This window comes from Ahaetulla prasina, chromosome 3 (genome assembly GCF_028640845.1).
Source record: "Ahaetulla prasina isolate Xishuangbanna chromosome 3, ASM2864084v1, whole genome shotgun sequence".
NCBI lineage: Eukaryota > Metazoa > Chordata > Lepidosauria > Squamata > Colubridae > Ahaetulla > Ahaetulla prasina.
Window position 1 is genome coordinate 72,934,899 of NC_080541.1, and position 15,176 is coordinate 72,950,074.

General features: G+C 36.2%; 1 protein-coding gene across 3 annotated transcripts; it reads right to left on the reverse strand.

Annotated features, from left to right (window-relative positions):
* Positions 1-5,521: 5,521 nt before the first annotated feature.
* On the reverse strand, positions 5,522-15,158 carry TXNL4A (thioredoxin like 4A). 3 transcript variants are annotated; one of them, XM_058178824.1, is made up of 5 exons: positions 10,500-10,660; positions 9,615-9,713; positions 9,029-9,105; positions 7,244-7,347; positions 5,522-5,886 (listed from the first exon to the last, which is right to left on the reverse strand). In XM_058178824.1, the coding sequence occupies exons 3-5, from the start codon at positions 9,071-9,073 to the stop codon at positions 5,715-5,717; spliced, it is 321 nt and encodes a 106-aa protein (XP_058034807.1). In that variant the 5' UTR covers positions 9,074-9,105; positions 9,615-9,713; positions 10,500-10,660; the 3' UTR covers positions 5,522-5,714. The 3 variants fall into 3 exon arrangements, with proteins under 3 accessions (XP_058034807.1, XP_058034805.1, XP_058034806.1); XM_058178822.1 differs by lacking the exons at positions 9,029-9,105; positions 9,615-9,713; positions 10,500-10,660 and adding exons at positions 12,676-12,849; positions 15,016-15,158; XM_058178823.1 differs by lacking the exon at positions 9,615-9,713.
* Between the last annotated feature and the right edge of the window lie 18 nt (positions 15,159-15,176).

The following is a 15,176-nucleotide window of genomic DNA, read 5'->3' on the forward strand; positions in this document are numbered from 1 at the left end:
ACAGGAAACTATTAAATAATAGTAATATTCTTTTAAAGTAAACAGTGCTCTTTAACCTTTTACTGGATGAGATGGGTGAACGAATAAATGATTTGGAAAAGCATGTTGCTGAACTAATGGCTGAAGCTGGAATAGAAAATACTAGTGAAGATTCTGAACGGTGAGATTCTGGTTTTATATAAACTTGTCACAATAGCTAAAAAACTGGTATGTCAATAATTTCCCATAACCAATTCAAAAGGGGTAGGAAATTCCTCCTTTAAAACAAATTCTTCTTTGCATTAATAGAAGCACACGAACACAGCTAGCTTATGGTAAGAACTTCCACAACTGAAACTCAGTATTTGATGAATCCATAGAATCACACATCGTTTGCACTATCTTCTTTCAACTTCCCAGTCTAACCTATTAATCTAAAAATTTAGCAGATCCATCTTTGCTTAGCTTTTAAAAACTCAGGCACAATCATTTGCTTACTAGAGTTCTGAGAAAGAAAGAAGCAACTTAGAACTAAGGAGAAATTTCCTGACAGTTAGAACAATTAATAAGTGGAACGACTTGCCTTCAGAAGTTGTGAATGCTCCAACACTGGAAATTTTTAAGAAAATGTTGGATAACCATCTGACTGAGATGGTGTAGGGTTTCCTGCCTGGGCAGGGGGTTGGACTAGAAGGCCTCCAAGGTCCCTTCCAACTCTGTTGTTATGTTATGTTATGCTATGCTATGCTATGCTATGCTATGCTATGCTATGCTATGCTATGCTATGCTATGCTATGCTATGCTATGCTATGCTATGCTATGCTATGCTATGCTATGCTATGCTATGCTATGCTATGCTATGTTATGTTATGCTATGCTATGCTATGCTATGCTATGCTATGCTATGCTATGCTATGCTATGCTATGCTATGCTATGCTATGCTATGCTATGCTATGCTATGCTATGCTATGCTATGCTATGCTATGCTATGCTATGCTATGCTATGCTATGCTATGCTATGCTATGCTATGCTATGCTATGCTATGCTATGCTATGCTATGCTATGCTATGCTATGCTATGCTATGCTATGCTATGCTATGCTATGCTATGCTATGCTATGCTATGCTATGCTATGCTATGCTATGCTATGCTATGCTATGCTATGCTATGCTATGCTATGCTATGCTATGCTATGCTATGCTATGCTATGCTATGCTATGCTATGCTATGCTATGCTATGCTATGCTATGCTATGCTATGCTATGCTATGCTATGCTATGCTATGCTATGCTATGCTATGCTATGCTATGCTATGCTATGCTATGCTATGCTATGCTATGCTATGCTATGCTATGCTATGCTATGCTATGCTATGCTATTTGAATTTTCGGCGGGAAGGTTGGGCGCTCGACAAACTTGAGCTAGGTGCCCTTCTTCCCACACCGACATGTCGCGTCTTTAAATTTGCAGCGTTGGCGCTGGTGTTGACCCGCAGCTTCCGCATTCGTCTCGGTCCCCTTTGTCGCGTTTCTCGGTCGGCAGACCCTTCCTCGTCTTCACCGTCGGATTCGGTCTGAACCTCCTCCTGGTGCACGGAGTTGCCTTCGCTCGCCTTTTGTGGGACCGGCTTCTGTAGCGTCTCTGCCGCTTGGGAGGACATTTCATGTGCTCTGGCTTCGTCCAGGCGTTGGCCAGTGTAAGGTTGCTCTTTGCTAGCAGCCGTCGTCGCAAACGGATGTCTTTGACCCCTCGGATGAGTTGCTCGAGGAGCACCTCGTCTAGGTCACGGTATCCGCAGTCCTTGGACGCTCTTCTTAGGGCGGCCATGTAGTCACCTATGGACTCGCCCTCCATCTGCCTTCGCTCTCCGAATTCAAACCGTCGCACGTACTTGGACGGTGTTGGTGCGAAGTGATTTCTTAGTAAAGTCTGTAAAGTTGGCCACGACACCGACTGCAACGGCGTTGGCTCTGCCAGGGCTTCCGCGATATCAATGACCTCCGGACCGCAGTGGCTTAGGAAATAAGCCCTTTTCCGGTTATCTGGAACTCCGTGCAGTTCGTTGGCTTCTAGGAAACTTTCAAAACGGGTCATATATGTTCCCCATTTTTCCTTAGCCGGGTCGAACGGTGCGGGCGGAGTGTAACTGGCCATCTCAGCTTTTCTGCCCTGGATTTGCTGGGTTCGGGTCTATTGTGCTTCAGCTCGGTTCTGGTTCTCCTCAGCCTCGAGATCCCACCTTCGTCGCCAATGTTAAGTTCGGGAAGTAACGAGGCTGGAGACCAGGGTAGTGACAACAGCTCTTTAATATAGGGTGAACCCAGCAACAGGCTGGGAGAAAAACCTCTCCTTTTATACAGTTCTCTTGGAGGCTTCGTCCAATCAGCAACGTGCTGATTTCCCGCTCAAATATTTAAAGGTACAAACATAAATACATAACAATATTCATTTGCTTACTAGAGTTCTGAGAAAGAAAGTTATAGCTAAGCACAAATTTTTGGGGTGATTGCAAGAATGCTAGGACTCACCTGTTTGTAAAGAAAGCCTAAATATGCATATTTGCACAAAAATAATTCAGGTGATTAAAAGGTTTAGCAGACACCGCATGTTGAACTAATATGACTTCTCATTAAGAGAATGTTTCTGTGTTTGAAAAATTTTGGAAAATAAATGATTTGCCTTCAATTCATTTACACGGTTGGAAGAAAGTACAAAGATTGAGAGATAGTTGATGAATTCACATCTGGCTTTCCTATTAACTCAGTTTCTATGCTAATTATTTTTATGCAGAACTGAAGGCATCAAAGAAACCCTGCACACAACATGAAGATTTTAAGTATGGTCTACCTTCGTACAATTTTAAGATATTTGTTAAGACTATATGTAACTAATGGATACACAAGCAATATTTTTCTATACTACATCATTGGCTACAAAGAAGAATCAAGTTGTAAATATTTCTGGCCTGTATTACTGCTATAATATAGAATCATATTAGTGTGATGGGCAGTAATTTGATAAATACATAAATAAGGTAAATTCTCCTTATGAAATTTTTTGTTTGAGTGACATTAAAGGTTGAAAACTGGCCTCATATTAACATTGAATTCATGACAATTCATACACTTTTTTGTATGAATATATTTATAAGCTTTTATACCGTGTAGTTTCCATTTTTTCCTTGAAGTTCGTTTTCTTGGTACATCATGTATGGATGTTAGAACTATCAAGTACGAAGAAAGCAGAGTAAGAGTCCATGCTAATAGGTAAAATTCGTGTCATCTCTATTTCGATTAGTTTTCCTCTATTGGATTCAGATGTTTTGAACTCATATTGCTATATCTCACTAATGCAATTCTGAACAATTTCTACTATGATTTTTGGAATAATATTCCTAGAATAGGGGGCCCTTCATGGCTTAACTACTGCAACACATCCTACATGGAACTCCCCTTGAAAACTATGCAGAAGCTTCAATTGATCCAGAATGCAGAGGCATCGACAGTAACAGATATGCTTTGCGAACTGCCCTGGTTGCCAATTTGTTTCTGGGTAAGATGCAAGGTGATGGTAATTACCTATGAAGTCTTACGTAGCATAGTGCCTGATTACTTGAGGCACTGCCTACCTCTCTAGTAACTAGCAGATTTGATTCAGGTTATACCTACTCCAGTTCTTTTGATTAAGCAATGCCATCTCTCAGCACCTAAAAGTGCATATTCTTTGCTGGAGTGCCTGCCCTCTGGAACGAGGTTCTCCACAAGAACTAGGTGTTTTTTATGTTGTTTTAGAAGGTATTGAACACCTGGCTCTTTGCCAGACCTTTGACTACGATGGATGTAGTATCTTCCAAGGAGTGGGTACTTTTGCTTCTGTTCTTTCCTTCCTTTTTTACCTTTTGTTTTTACTGCATTGTTTCTTTTGTATTTTTGCTTATGAATTGCCCAAATTGTTGGGAGTTGGACAGCTTATGTATTTACTAACAACAGAATTATGATCTTCAGCAAATGAACTTAGGAAATTAGATAACTGAATGAGGTCAGAAAAATAACCTGAACCTGGATGACGTTTTTCATGCTAAATCATAGTTTGGTTCACCATGGTTTAATAAGTAAGCAAAAATTGGATATATTTGTGCCCCAAGTTATAAAATATTATTTATAAATTGCAATTTGTCAATCACACTAAGCAAAAAATAAAAATATCACATAGTGGTTTAGTTTGTAAATTGATCTGTTTTATGCTGTTATATAAGCCCATAAATTTTGTACCCACTTTTGGTATGTTTAATAGCATTGCCTAAGGAGCACATAATTGAATTCATTACACGAACATGTTCAAATGGGGTCATGTTTTTGAAATATAACAAGTATTTAGAGATCACTTTTGGGGGGGTGGGTCAGAATTTTTGGTGTAATATTCAACATGTTGTTTAAAGTATTGTTAGTTTTCTGATTCATCTCTCCTGTAAGAACTCAAGGTTTCTTACACAGTGATGTCCAGCAGTTAAAAATTTTTAAATACTGAAAACCACCCAGATTAAAAACATCTTATGCAACATTCAGGGAATAGCATGGGTGCTGAGATAAATTTTTAATCCAAGGATTGGCAATCTATGGCCTGTAAACCAGATGTAGCCTCCCATCCACAGTCATTCAGCCTGTCATCTGAAAGAGAAATATAGGATATTCATCTAGCCCATAAGATAGAAGACCACCTCCAGCTGCCTCTGCAGGCAGCCATTTTGGCGACAGTTCATTAACTGCCCCATTGGGAATTACATAGCAGGTCCCCTGAAATCCTGGCAAAAAGCTTGTCTCCGGTTCCTATATTGAAAGCTTCAGCTACCGCTTGAACAGGCACCCAAAACATTTTAATCAGCAGATCCTAAATACTAGAGGATATCAAGGCACAAGAACCAGGTGCCATCCATAGGTCATAGTACCGTGTTTCCCCAAAAATAAGACCCTGTCTTATATTTTTTAAACTCTGAAATAAGCGCTTGGTCTTATTTTTAGGGAGATATTATTTTGGGATGCGTGGAGCAAGACGGGGCTCCTCTTGCCATCTTACCTGATTTCCAGCTCTGTCTCCCTAACCCTAACCAAAGGAAATGACGGGGACCAGCTGCACATGCATTTCAATATTTTTGGGGCGGGTTTATTTTCAGGGAGGGCTTATTGGGGGGGGGGGGCTTATTTATTTTATGCACTCAAAAGCCCAATTGGGCTTATTCTCCGGGGATGTCTTATTTTCAGGGAAATAGGGTATCATCAGCAAAGCTTCTTCTCTGGCTTTCATGACAATTTATTTTATAGCAGAGAATGTTAAGTGCCAGGTAAATTAATTTTTCAGAACTTTCTGTGCCGAAGGTAAACTAGGCTCATTTGATTAGGCATCTACAGCAGCTTTTTAAACACTGGCATGAGAGATGACTGGTCTATTCCAGAAGTTTGAATGCACTCCTAGAGTAAAAACATTTTTAAAAAGAAACAATACATTATCAAAAAAAACCAGAATTGTTTTTAGAAAGCACTTGACATTTTTAAGTTCTTTATTCGAAAGAAAATGTAACTTTATTTCCAAAATCAATGGCATTTTCCAATGAAAATCTGGTAACATATTTACTCAATTCAATATATTCACATGAAATGTTACCACCGAAGAATTTCCTATGTTAAGTCTGGTTTTAAGACATTTCCAAGAAATATGACTTGAAAATAGTAGCCGAAGTCAATATCTGTATTTGGTTGAGTAGTCTTTGGGTGACACAACGAGACCTCTACCTTTACGAGCTCCTCGATAAACTGTTTCTATGATGTCAATCATCTCTTGTTTGTCTTCCATTGCCCAGTTAATTTTGTTGTTGTTACCTGTGCCTAAATCAATCATTATGTGCTTGTTTCTTTAAGAAAGAAAAGGAGATAAAAATAATTATACAAATATTTATTTTATTGTTTAACATTTTATATGCATACCTCCTAAAGTATTTCTGTATATATTTGTATAGCCAGTGAGATATTCATACGTATATAAACTTTTCTTTTTCCCCAGATTGAGTCAGGCTGGAATGTTATCCCAACTCAGTAGCTGACTTTAATAAGATCAGAAAATAGTCATGTCCCATTATTAATACTGTAAATTTTCTTTTTCTTAAATTATTACCAATGTATACTCACTGGACATAATGCTATATTAACTGGCATGGGATGTACCTCTACCTGGCATGCGTTGTGTCGTTATAAAAATATAACAAATTCAAATGACCAATTTAAAGAACTTCACATATTTATATCCAAACAGAAAAGAATTCCACAAATTATGTATTCCTAGGACTACAAAAGACTCCCTCTCTCCTAGGAATCTGGCCCACTACATCCCATCACACTCACAAAATGTAGTGGGCTGAAGTATGTCTCTTTTCAGAAAATAATAATCTCTTCTCTCTGACTGCTACAGAAGGCCAGTAGTTATGCTGGCCTTTTCCTCTTAGTAACTATATATATGGAATAGCTCTGTAAACTATATGCAAAAACCAATATATAATTCTAACTGGGAGTGCCATGTTCATTGCAAACTCTATCAAGCTGTTTTGCATGACCTGTTTTGATCCCAAAGCAGTGTCTAATAGGAATGAAATACGGGACAACTGGAAGTACACTAACTATAGGTAGTCTGAGCTTAACAACCACAATTGCAACCAGCAATTTTGTAACCAAGCGCCACAATTGCTAAACAAAAACAGTGCGACTGTGATAAGCTTATGGTCTCAGTTCCCCTTCGGGCATTACATGAAACATCATATGGCTGTAATTTATGATTTCACGTCTGCCTTCTCCATTAACACTGCTTATTGCAAGCCAGTTGCAAAGCACACCAACAGCAGCCACATTGATTGTGGGACACAGCAACAGTGATAAATTCAAGGATTGACTACAAAGCTATGTGGTTTTTTTCTGCTTCATTGTAACTTTGAATTATTGTTAAACCAGATAGCTGGCAAGCAAAGACTATCTATGGTAAGGGAATGCCATCTGCCTTACCTTTATGATGCTTACTAATGCCAGTTTGTTGCTAGCTAGTAAGCTATAATATCAGTTGCATAACAACATCAATCCCAATGAAGTTACTTTCAGGTTTAGCTTGTAGCTTAATTATATTACACAACATACACAATTAGTCAGGAATTGTAAACCACCCCACTGAAAAAAACCCTACTGAGAACATGCAGGTTAAAAAGCAATGTAAGAATGAAAATATACCTGAAAAAGAACATGACTGTACAGGGATCATACAGTTCGTACATTTTATTGAAGTCTGGTACTTCTGTGATATCTACGAGGTAAATTACGGCAAAATTTTTCACCTAAGGGAAAGAAGAATATGCAATATATTTATAAATTATTTTCATAATATATTGTAAGCCTACACAGAAAGACATGCATAGGTTTTGACTTCTTAGAGAACACAAGAACATAAAGATTTACAAAACATGATGCTTGAAACAGGTAGCTATATTCATCACCAGTCTATTTTTAAACATCCATTTTCTAACAATAAACAGATTTCAGATCACTGCTTTTCCATAAGTTTTGATATTAAGTAATACTTTTTACAGAAGTATCAGATTATTTTATATACTCCTTTTTCATAACACACATTCGTGTCTTTCAGAATAAAATTCCTGCAGTGACAAAAATCACAGAAATTTCAGTAGTAAGCATATTTGCTGATACAAGATGCTAGCTTTTACAAAGAAGCAAGTGCATCTTATTGGGTGTTACTCACCAAACACCTCACCCTATTTCTGGAAAATCCTTCCTAGCACTGACAACTATTTTTGCTTTGTTGTAGCTATTTTTATAATTTTAGGAGAACATCTAAAAAGGCAATAAATAAAAAGGCAGTGAATAAAATTGGAGTATAGATATTTAAAAGAGCAAACAAATAAAGAAATGAATATTTATATATATGTTATTATTTAACTTACCACTTAAACCTCATATTTTGCTCATGCAATTATTATTTTGCAGTTTTATTCATTTTGCTAATACTGAATGTGCATTATATAAAATATATCTAAAGATAGTAATCCATAAGTTTATTTTAAATAGGGAGCAATATATAATTGACAGCATAGAGAGTCAAATTTAAATATATTCTTCCTTTTGTGGAGGATGCCATTTCCTTTCAAGTTCTGTACCACTTCTCAATCTGCATTAACTGATTTTTAAAGAATTCAGGAGAAAGTAGCAAATACTGCTGTAAGCCTCACAAATTCCTGTAGAGCTCCACTGAATTGAAATCTGAATAAAACACATAATCTAAAGGTTCAAAGATCACATTTTTCTTTTATTCAAAGATCACATTTTTCTTTTATTCAAACTTTACAACTTGAGTAAAGGTTCTTGTGGAAGCAACATGAGCAAAGTGTTTAAAACATTTTTAGAACAATTTATTGTACAATTCACAAATATTTGTCATAATATGTTTATATGCAATAAACCTGCCAATGAAAATTAAGGTTATCTTCCACTATATATCACAGACATAACCCACTTAGGCATCTTTAAAAATGTGAAAATAATTCATTAGAGTATACAATGTTTGTGTTGATATTGAAACAATTAAATACAGTCTCAATTTTTAATGAATAAAAACAAAATCCATAGGGAGATAAATAAACTCTTTAAGAATAGACAGGGTAAGTAGAGTAAGCTGAGCTTGAAAAAGTGTACTTCTTTTTTTGCCTCAACTCACAGGAAGCCATTTTTGGTCTAGAATCTGTCTCTCATATACTTCAAGATAGAAGTGTCAAGTCTGAAAGTATTTATACTTCAAAAAAAAAAAAGAAGAAGAAGGAAAACAAACCAGCAGAAGAAAATGCTTTTCTGACTAGAATGTCTATGAAAAGAAGTTACCAGAATTGAAACAGGCCATGTTGATGGAGGTTAACTGCTTTTTCCTAAATGTAAAATGCAACTGCAGTATGTCAACAGTCTCGTATAATATAGAAATATGTAGTACAACTGGAACTGTTTACTCACTTTGTACAGCAGCGATATCCAAACAGGGCTCATAAGCCAGAGCATGAGGAAGGGTCACCCTTTCTAATCTGCTATTTCTGCAGAGGGAGATTTTTAAATACAAAAGTTATATTGTTCTCTTTCTTCCCTCTGTTAAAGTGCCAAATCGTCTGCCAAGTTACTAGAATTCCTATTATTTTATGACCCGTTTCAACCCAGTATCTCAAGTGATATTCTCTCTTAACTCAGCCTTGAAACAGTTACATAGGCAATGTTTAATTTTTTTTCCTTGACAAATATTAAAATAAAATATTTAGATTTTTTTAAAAAGATCAACATAAATCAAAAGTCATATTTCAATTTTAGCACATTATTGTATGGTATTATATTGAAGACCGTTTATATCTTAATTTAGAAATTTTAGCTTACATAGAATTTGATGAATAAATTAGTGCCTGCATAACTCAGAGAGACCATGTTATCTTTACTAAAATGATCCCTGGTTGCTGCTTTATTTCTAGATGAAGTACAAAGAGATGGTGACTGTCTAAACGTTATCTCTTTGGAATTTTAAAAGTCCTAAATAGCTTAAGTTCAGTTTGCTTACTCTAGCAAAAGTGTTGAGATTTTCTTTGGTTGTCACTAGTTCATCTTGTAATGATGAAAAGTCAAACATTCTCAATGGCTATAAGAAGCCCCAAAATTCCTATTAAAAAACCAGAGATTAACTAAGTTGCTGGACAAAGCTCTGAAAACATATTTTAAGTTGAAATTTTAATAGGGCTTTTTTATAATTTTCAAGTGTATTATTATTTGACTCTCCACAAACTAGGAACTCAGCTGGCAATATACAAGTGCTTAAGTAATTTGCACTCAGGTTTAATAAAATTAAATTGTCCTTCTCTGCTGCAACAAAACAAATTAGAAGTCATTGTTGCTATTTGCATGGTTTTCTTAATTTATGCAGGTTTAAATATTTTCCTCAATGCATTATTTTTTTAAAATTGCATTTTTATAATGTAGAACCATACATAAAATAAAATTAGAACTTCCCCTGTAAATTTTTCAGTTCATAGAAAATTTCTGGAAACAACATCTTTCACAAAAGAAAGCAAGAAGAATATAATTTATTCTTTATTTATTCATTCAGTTCTTTTGCCTTACAAAGCCAAATTGTTTCCTACATTTCAAGGCAGCCCTTTAACACTTAGGAGCATATTTTCAAAGGCATCCTTAGAAGCTAGTATTTAAGCATGTCTTGCTCCATAAGCATAATTCTGTTCACAGCAACCTATTTCTTAGCTTATAGTTATAAATATACCAAATTGTGGACTAGTAGAATTGTATAAAAATTTATGCAATTATGCATAATATGCAATTTTGCACAATATGCAATTTTATGGTTATAGCCTGTAGGTAATACAATACAGGTAGTCCTCATTTAGCGCCCACAATTGGGACTGACAACTAAGATGCTAAAGTGGAAACTCACCGTGACTGTGTTTATAATTTTACTTCAACTTTCCTTTCGTTTACAATGTCAGAAGGATAAACCCCCAAACAGCCAGGTGAGCCCAAACAGCAGGGAAAGTTTCTGGAACTCGATACATGAGGAAGCCAGGTAATAGGGCAAATCTTATACCATAACCCCTTTTCCCAACTTTCTCACTCAAGAGAACATTCATTCCTCTGCTGGGATAATAAACAAGAAGAGAATTAATGTTTGTCCTTACGTTTATTGGAAAGGAAGGGATTACAAGAGAGTAAGCAGGCACACAATGGAGAGTACATATCAAAAAGAACAAGCTAGCGCTGTTTGCCTAGTGTATACCCAGCAACACAGGAGCAAGCAAAAACCAAAGGTGTGGAACTGATTAAACTCTTAATAGGTAAAGGAAGCAGCTGTGAATCTGCAACCAGGCAAAAGGTTCTAATCAACTAATTAAAGTCACAGAGCGGGTCTTGTTGACTTGTGGTTAGCACTTTTTAGGGTTGCATTGTGCTGTGAAGAAAAGCAGCTCAGGAATAGATAGCTTGTTTAGGCAATCTCTCCACTCTGAGAAAGGGGAGGGGGGAGGAGAAAAAAAACACAGGTCAGATACAGAGCAATCTGTAATGATTATAATGGAAAATACATGGCTAAGAGATGCTGCAAAGGTTGTAAATTTATTTCATTTCATTTATTTATTAAATTTATATGCTATCCAACTTGCTATCCAAATTTTACTGGCTTTGCTCACAAAGTTACTTTTTCATCACTCTCATAACTTTGCACAGTTGCTGCCTGAGGCAGTTGCTAAGTGAGGTCTACCTGTAAGTATCAAATCACTGCAAACTTCCCTACATTGTTCACACAATTAAAAAATATACTTTACAAAATATTTGATGCTCCAATCGCACCAGAAATATTTCAAGTCTGAAACATGGCCAAGGTTAAAATGCAGCAAGTAAGGCTGGAAGATGGACAGAACACTCATGGTACAAACTTAAAACAGTCCAAACTACAAATATTTTGCACTTCTCTGGTTATATTTTAAGTGAAATGAAGATCGTCCCTTCAAGTTAAATTTCTTTACTTCTGCTGTTTTTTTTTATATATTTGCTTTCTGGGGCCAAAAAACAGATGGTACATTCACAAGCATTAATAAATCAAGAGAATCCTAGTTTATTGTTACATAAAGTACTTTAAAACTATTTCAGAGAAAACAATTAAAATAAATAGAAAAAATAATAATAAACTGTACTACCTAAGCCAGGTTTGGGGTTTCTGCAAGGAAATTATTTGCTTTCCATTCCAAACCTTTTTGAGAGTAAAAACCATGATTTCTAATTCAGAAAACATACCACTCTTGTCAACAGTCCATACACCATTTTCACTGTATCATCCCTAAATTTTTGCCTTTCTAATAAGATACATCCCATATGCATGAACCCTCCATCAAATTAAAATACCACCTTCGAACACACATAATGTCCTCTGGGATATTTCTGTAGCAGCAATGCTGGGCAAGAATTGCAGCAAAGCTGGATGAAGTGGCTGTGGCTTGAAAAAAAACCTGTGGCTTGAAAAACAATGGTAAATGCACTGCATCTTTTTATAGTGTGAAGTTATATATGGATATGAAAGCATCATCCTTAAGCAAATTGGATTACACACACACATACAACATGACTAATAGCCAAAACAAATCTCCCAATTTATCTAAATTCACTTTTTTGTTACTGCATTTCTTATATTTTAGAATAAAGAAATCATAGCTAAAAATGAAAAGTAAAATTCAGTGAGTTAACATGTCACTGGAGTGCAAAGGTGTATTTAATGTTTTCTAATCCTTAAGGGAATTTTTCAGAAAAAAAATTCACACTTCTTGATTGCAGTTTTTTAGCTCTTTTTAAAAAATATGTCTAGTAGCAGAAATACACCATTTTTCTAAGGCACATATTCTACGTTCAGCACATGCAAAGGTGTATTTAATGTTTTCCAATCTTTAAGGGAATTTTTCAGGAAAAAAATTCACACTTCTCGATTGCAGTTTTTTAGCTATTTTTTAAAAATATGCCTAGTAGCAGAAATACACCATTTTTCTTAAGCACATATTCTACGTTCAGCACGTTATTAATTAAAACATATTAACAATTTATTTATCTAAATCAGTTGAACATTATACCTTTTCAGCAATACTATATAAAACTTCATCCATTTTCATACATGTTGGATCCCAATCATGTCCAAACCGATTAACTACTACGCGATCTTCTTCTGAAAGAATGGCCTGGTCTACTTGCCAGCCATTGTGTAAATGTGGAAGCATGTACGACATCTTGAAAAACTTGTATCAGATCTGTAAAAGCAATACAGAAAGCAATTTATAATTTTGATGTTTACACTAGGGGTTAGCTTAGTCAGCCAAATAACATCATTTTATGTGATAAAGAACGTAAGAAGTCAAGATACTGTTGTTTTATAGTTATCCCATTTTTAATTTAAGATTAGCTTCCAAAATTATTTATAATTAGAATTAGTATTGGTGAAATAAAATAGTTCCTTCAAACTCGGAGAATATTTTTTGCCCAGAGAAGGAATACTAGGGGATTTGCAATTGACTGATCATAATCACAACTCAAAAGTTGCATTTCTAGTAAATGGAAAAATATGAAGTAAATTTTGACAAACAAATATTACATCTTCATTTGTATTTTTATAAGGCATATGTGAATATACAATGAATATTTTTGTGTGTGGGGGGGAGGAATCAAAGAGCAACAGTGAGTGAAAATTTTCTAGAAATTTCTGAAGACCAGAAAACCATAAATGTAACTCCTATGGAAACTTAGTTATTTAGAAACATATTGTTAAAATAAGTTTTGTTACTTGTTATATGGAACGCAATAATTGTTCCATTAATAATTATTTATTTACTTATATAGACAAACACTAAAAATGAAAAATATTGGAGTCATAACTACTGTACAGCACTTTCTTTTGCATTTACATATTATCTTATGACAATTTCAGAAACTTCACTGTCTCTTTCCCTAAAATTCTGTCTAGTTTAGTGCCTCTTTGAAGTACATGAAGTCTGAGAACTAGTTACATGTTTCATATTACCTAAAACAGAATAAAAGGCAGCCATTGTTATATTTGCAGTTGTCAATAATGTATTCCCTTCGGTTCCAAGCATACACTTATAGAGCTTTGGATTAATCCAAATAAATATGCTTAGTTTTTGTTCCTCAAAAAGAATAAGAAACCAAGGGTAAAACATTATTACCTTTTTTGTATATTTCCCTACAAAAGCAGAGTGAGAAGACTTGGTTTAAACTTTACGCCAGTGGTTCCCAACCAGTGTGCCGCGGCACTAAGGGGTGCCGTGAGATCTTTTGAGGGTGCCGGGAACTTTTGAGCTACGGAGATTTTAAATATCTATTTCCTTATAAGGGTGCCGGGAACTTTTGAAAGGCTTTCCAAGGGTGCCTCAAACAAGAAAAGGTTGTGCCTCAAACAAGAAAAGGTTGGGAACCACTGCTTTACGCTATCTAGAAGCTAAGGACACTAGAGCTCAGGATTACTAGTACAATACTCCCAAATAAGTGCTTCTTTCCTCAATATTGGTGTAAGGTAGCATGTGAATTATGCAGTATCTCTGGCCCTCCATCAGCAATGTCCTCCCAAGCCCACAGCTAAGTGCTATCCTAAATGAGGAATTTGTCCGTCCATTCTTTTAATATGCAGGAAACGACGCACAGAATTTCTTATTTAATACAACAATCTTTACTAAAGACTTCTGAGGCAAGATGCCAAGCCATTAATCTTGGTGGCCTGGAGATGACCACATCCTTGCAATTGCTCAAAACGTGCCATATCGATATTTAGATATCTTGGGTGTTTCCAGCACATTGATGCATGGTTCAGTTTTGAAACCTTTGCACTCCGTCTTTTTATTTATTTATTTAGTTAGTTAGTTAGTTAAGCAATGGATATTATCATTTTTTGAACACCAATTATACGGCCGATTTTATCGAGCAATGATACAATTTAGAGAACAGGACCCAGAGAAATTAAAGACCTTTTAGTTAGAAACTCTCTAAAAGCGGGTTATTTCCGATAAAAAAAAAAGTGTGTTGTGAGAAACACACGTTTTACGGATTTTTTGTGAGCTCAAAGATCAGCCCCAGAAAACGTAGATCTTTAATCTCCAAGCTCTTTGGAACGCAGCATGTGTTCTTCTACTGTTTGGCCATTTTTAAGAAGCGTGGACTTCAACTCCCAGAATTCCTAAGGCAGCATGCAGGATGGGGAACTCTGGGAATTGAAGTCCACCCATCTTAAAATGGCTAAGATCGAACAAAACGCTACTCTAGAACATGTATACCCTTTTCTTCCTCGCCTAACTCCCCCTCCTTCCTCTTTTCCTCCGCCCGCACCATTCCCGCTCGCCCTGGAGCTCAACTGCCTTCTAACCGCCGCGTTCAACAACTCATCAGCTCATCCACCACTGATCACTCACCGAAAAAAAAACGAAGACGCAAACAACCGGCCACGGCCACGGCCGAAGGCCAGCCAACGATCACGCCAAAGGGCAATCCTAGAGCGTCGCAAGGCTACCAAGGAGAGGAAGCGACGCCAGCTTTGCGTTCCGTTGTTCCGTCACTTCCGGAGAGGGACAAG

Bases quoted from the DNA above. Each gene is read 5' to 3' on its own strand.
- TXNL4A (XM_058178822.1), bottom strand. From the start codon at position 12,828: ATGTCGTACATGCTTCCACATTTACACAATGGCTGGCAAGTAGACCAG. The intron at 7,348-12,675 runs GTATAATGTTCA...TCTTTCCCTTAG, and splicing joins TATATAGTATTGCTGAAAAG to GTGAAAAATTTTGCCGTAAT. The intron at 5,887-7,243 runs GTATATTTTCAT...TCTTTCTTAAAG, and splicing joins ACAGTCATGTTCTTTTTCAG to AAACAAGCACATAATGATTG.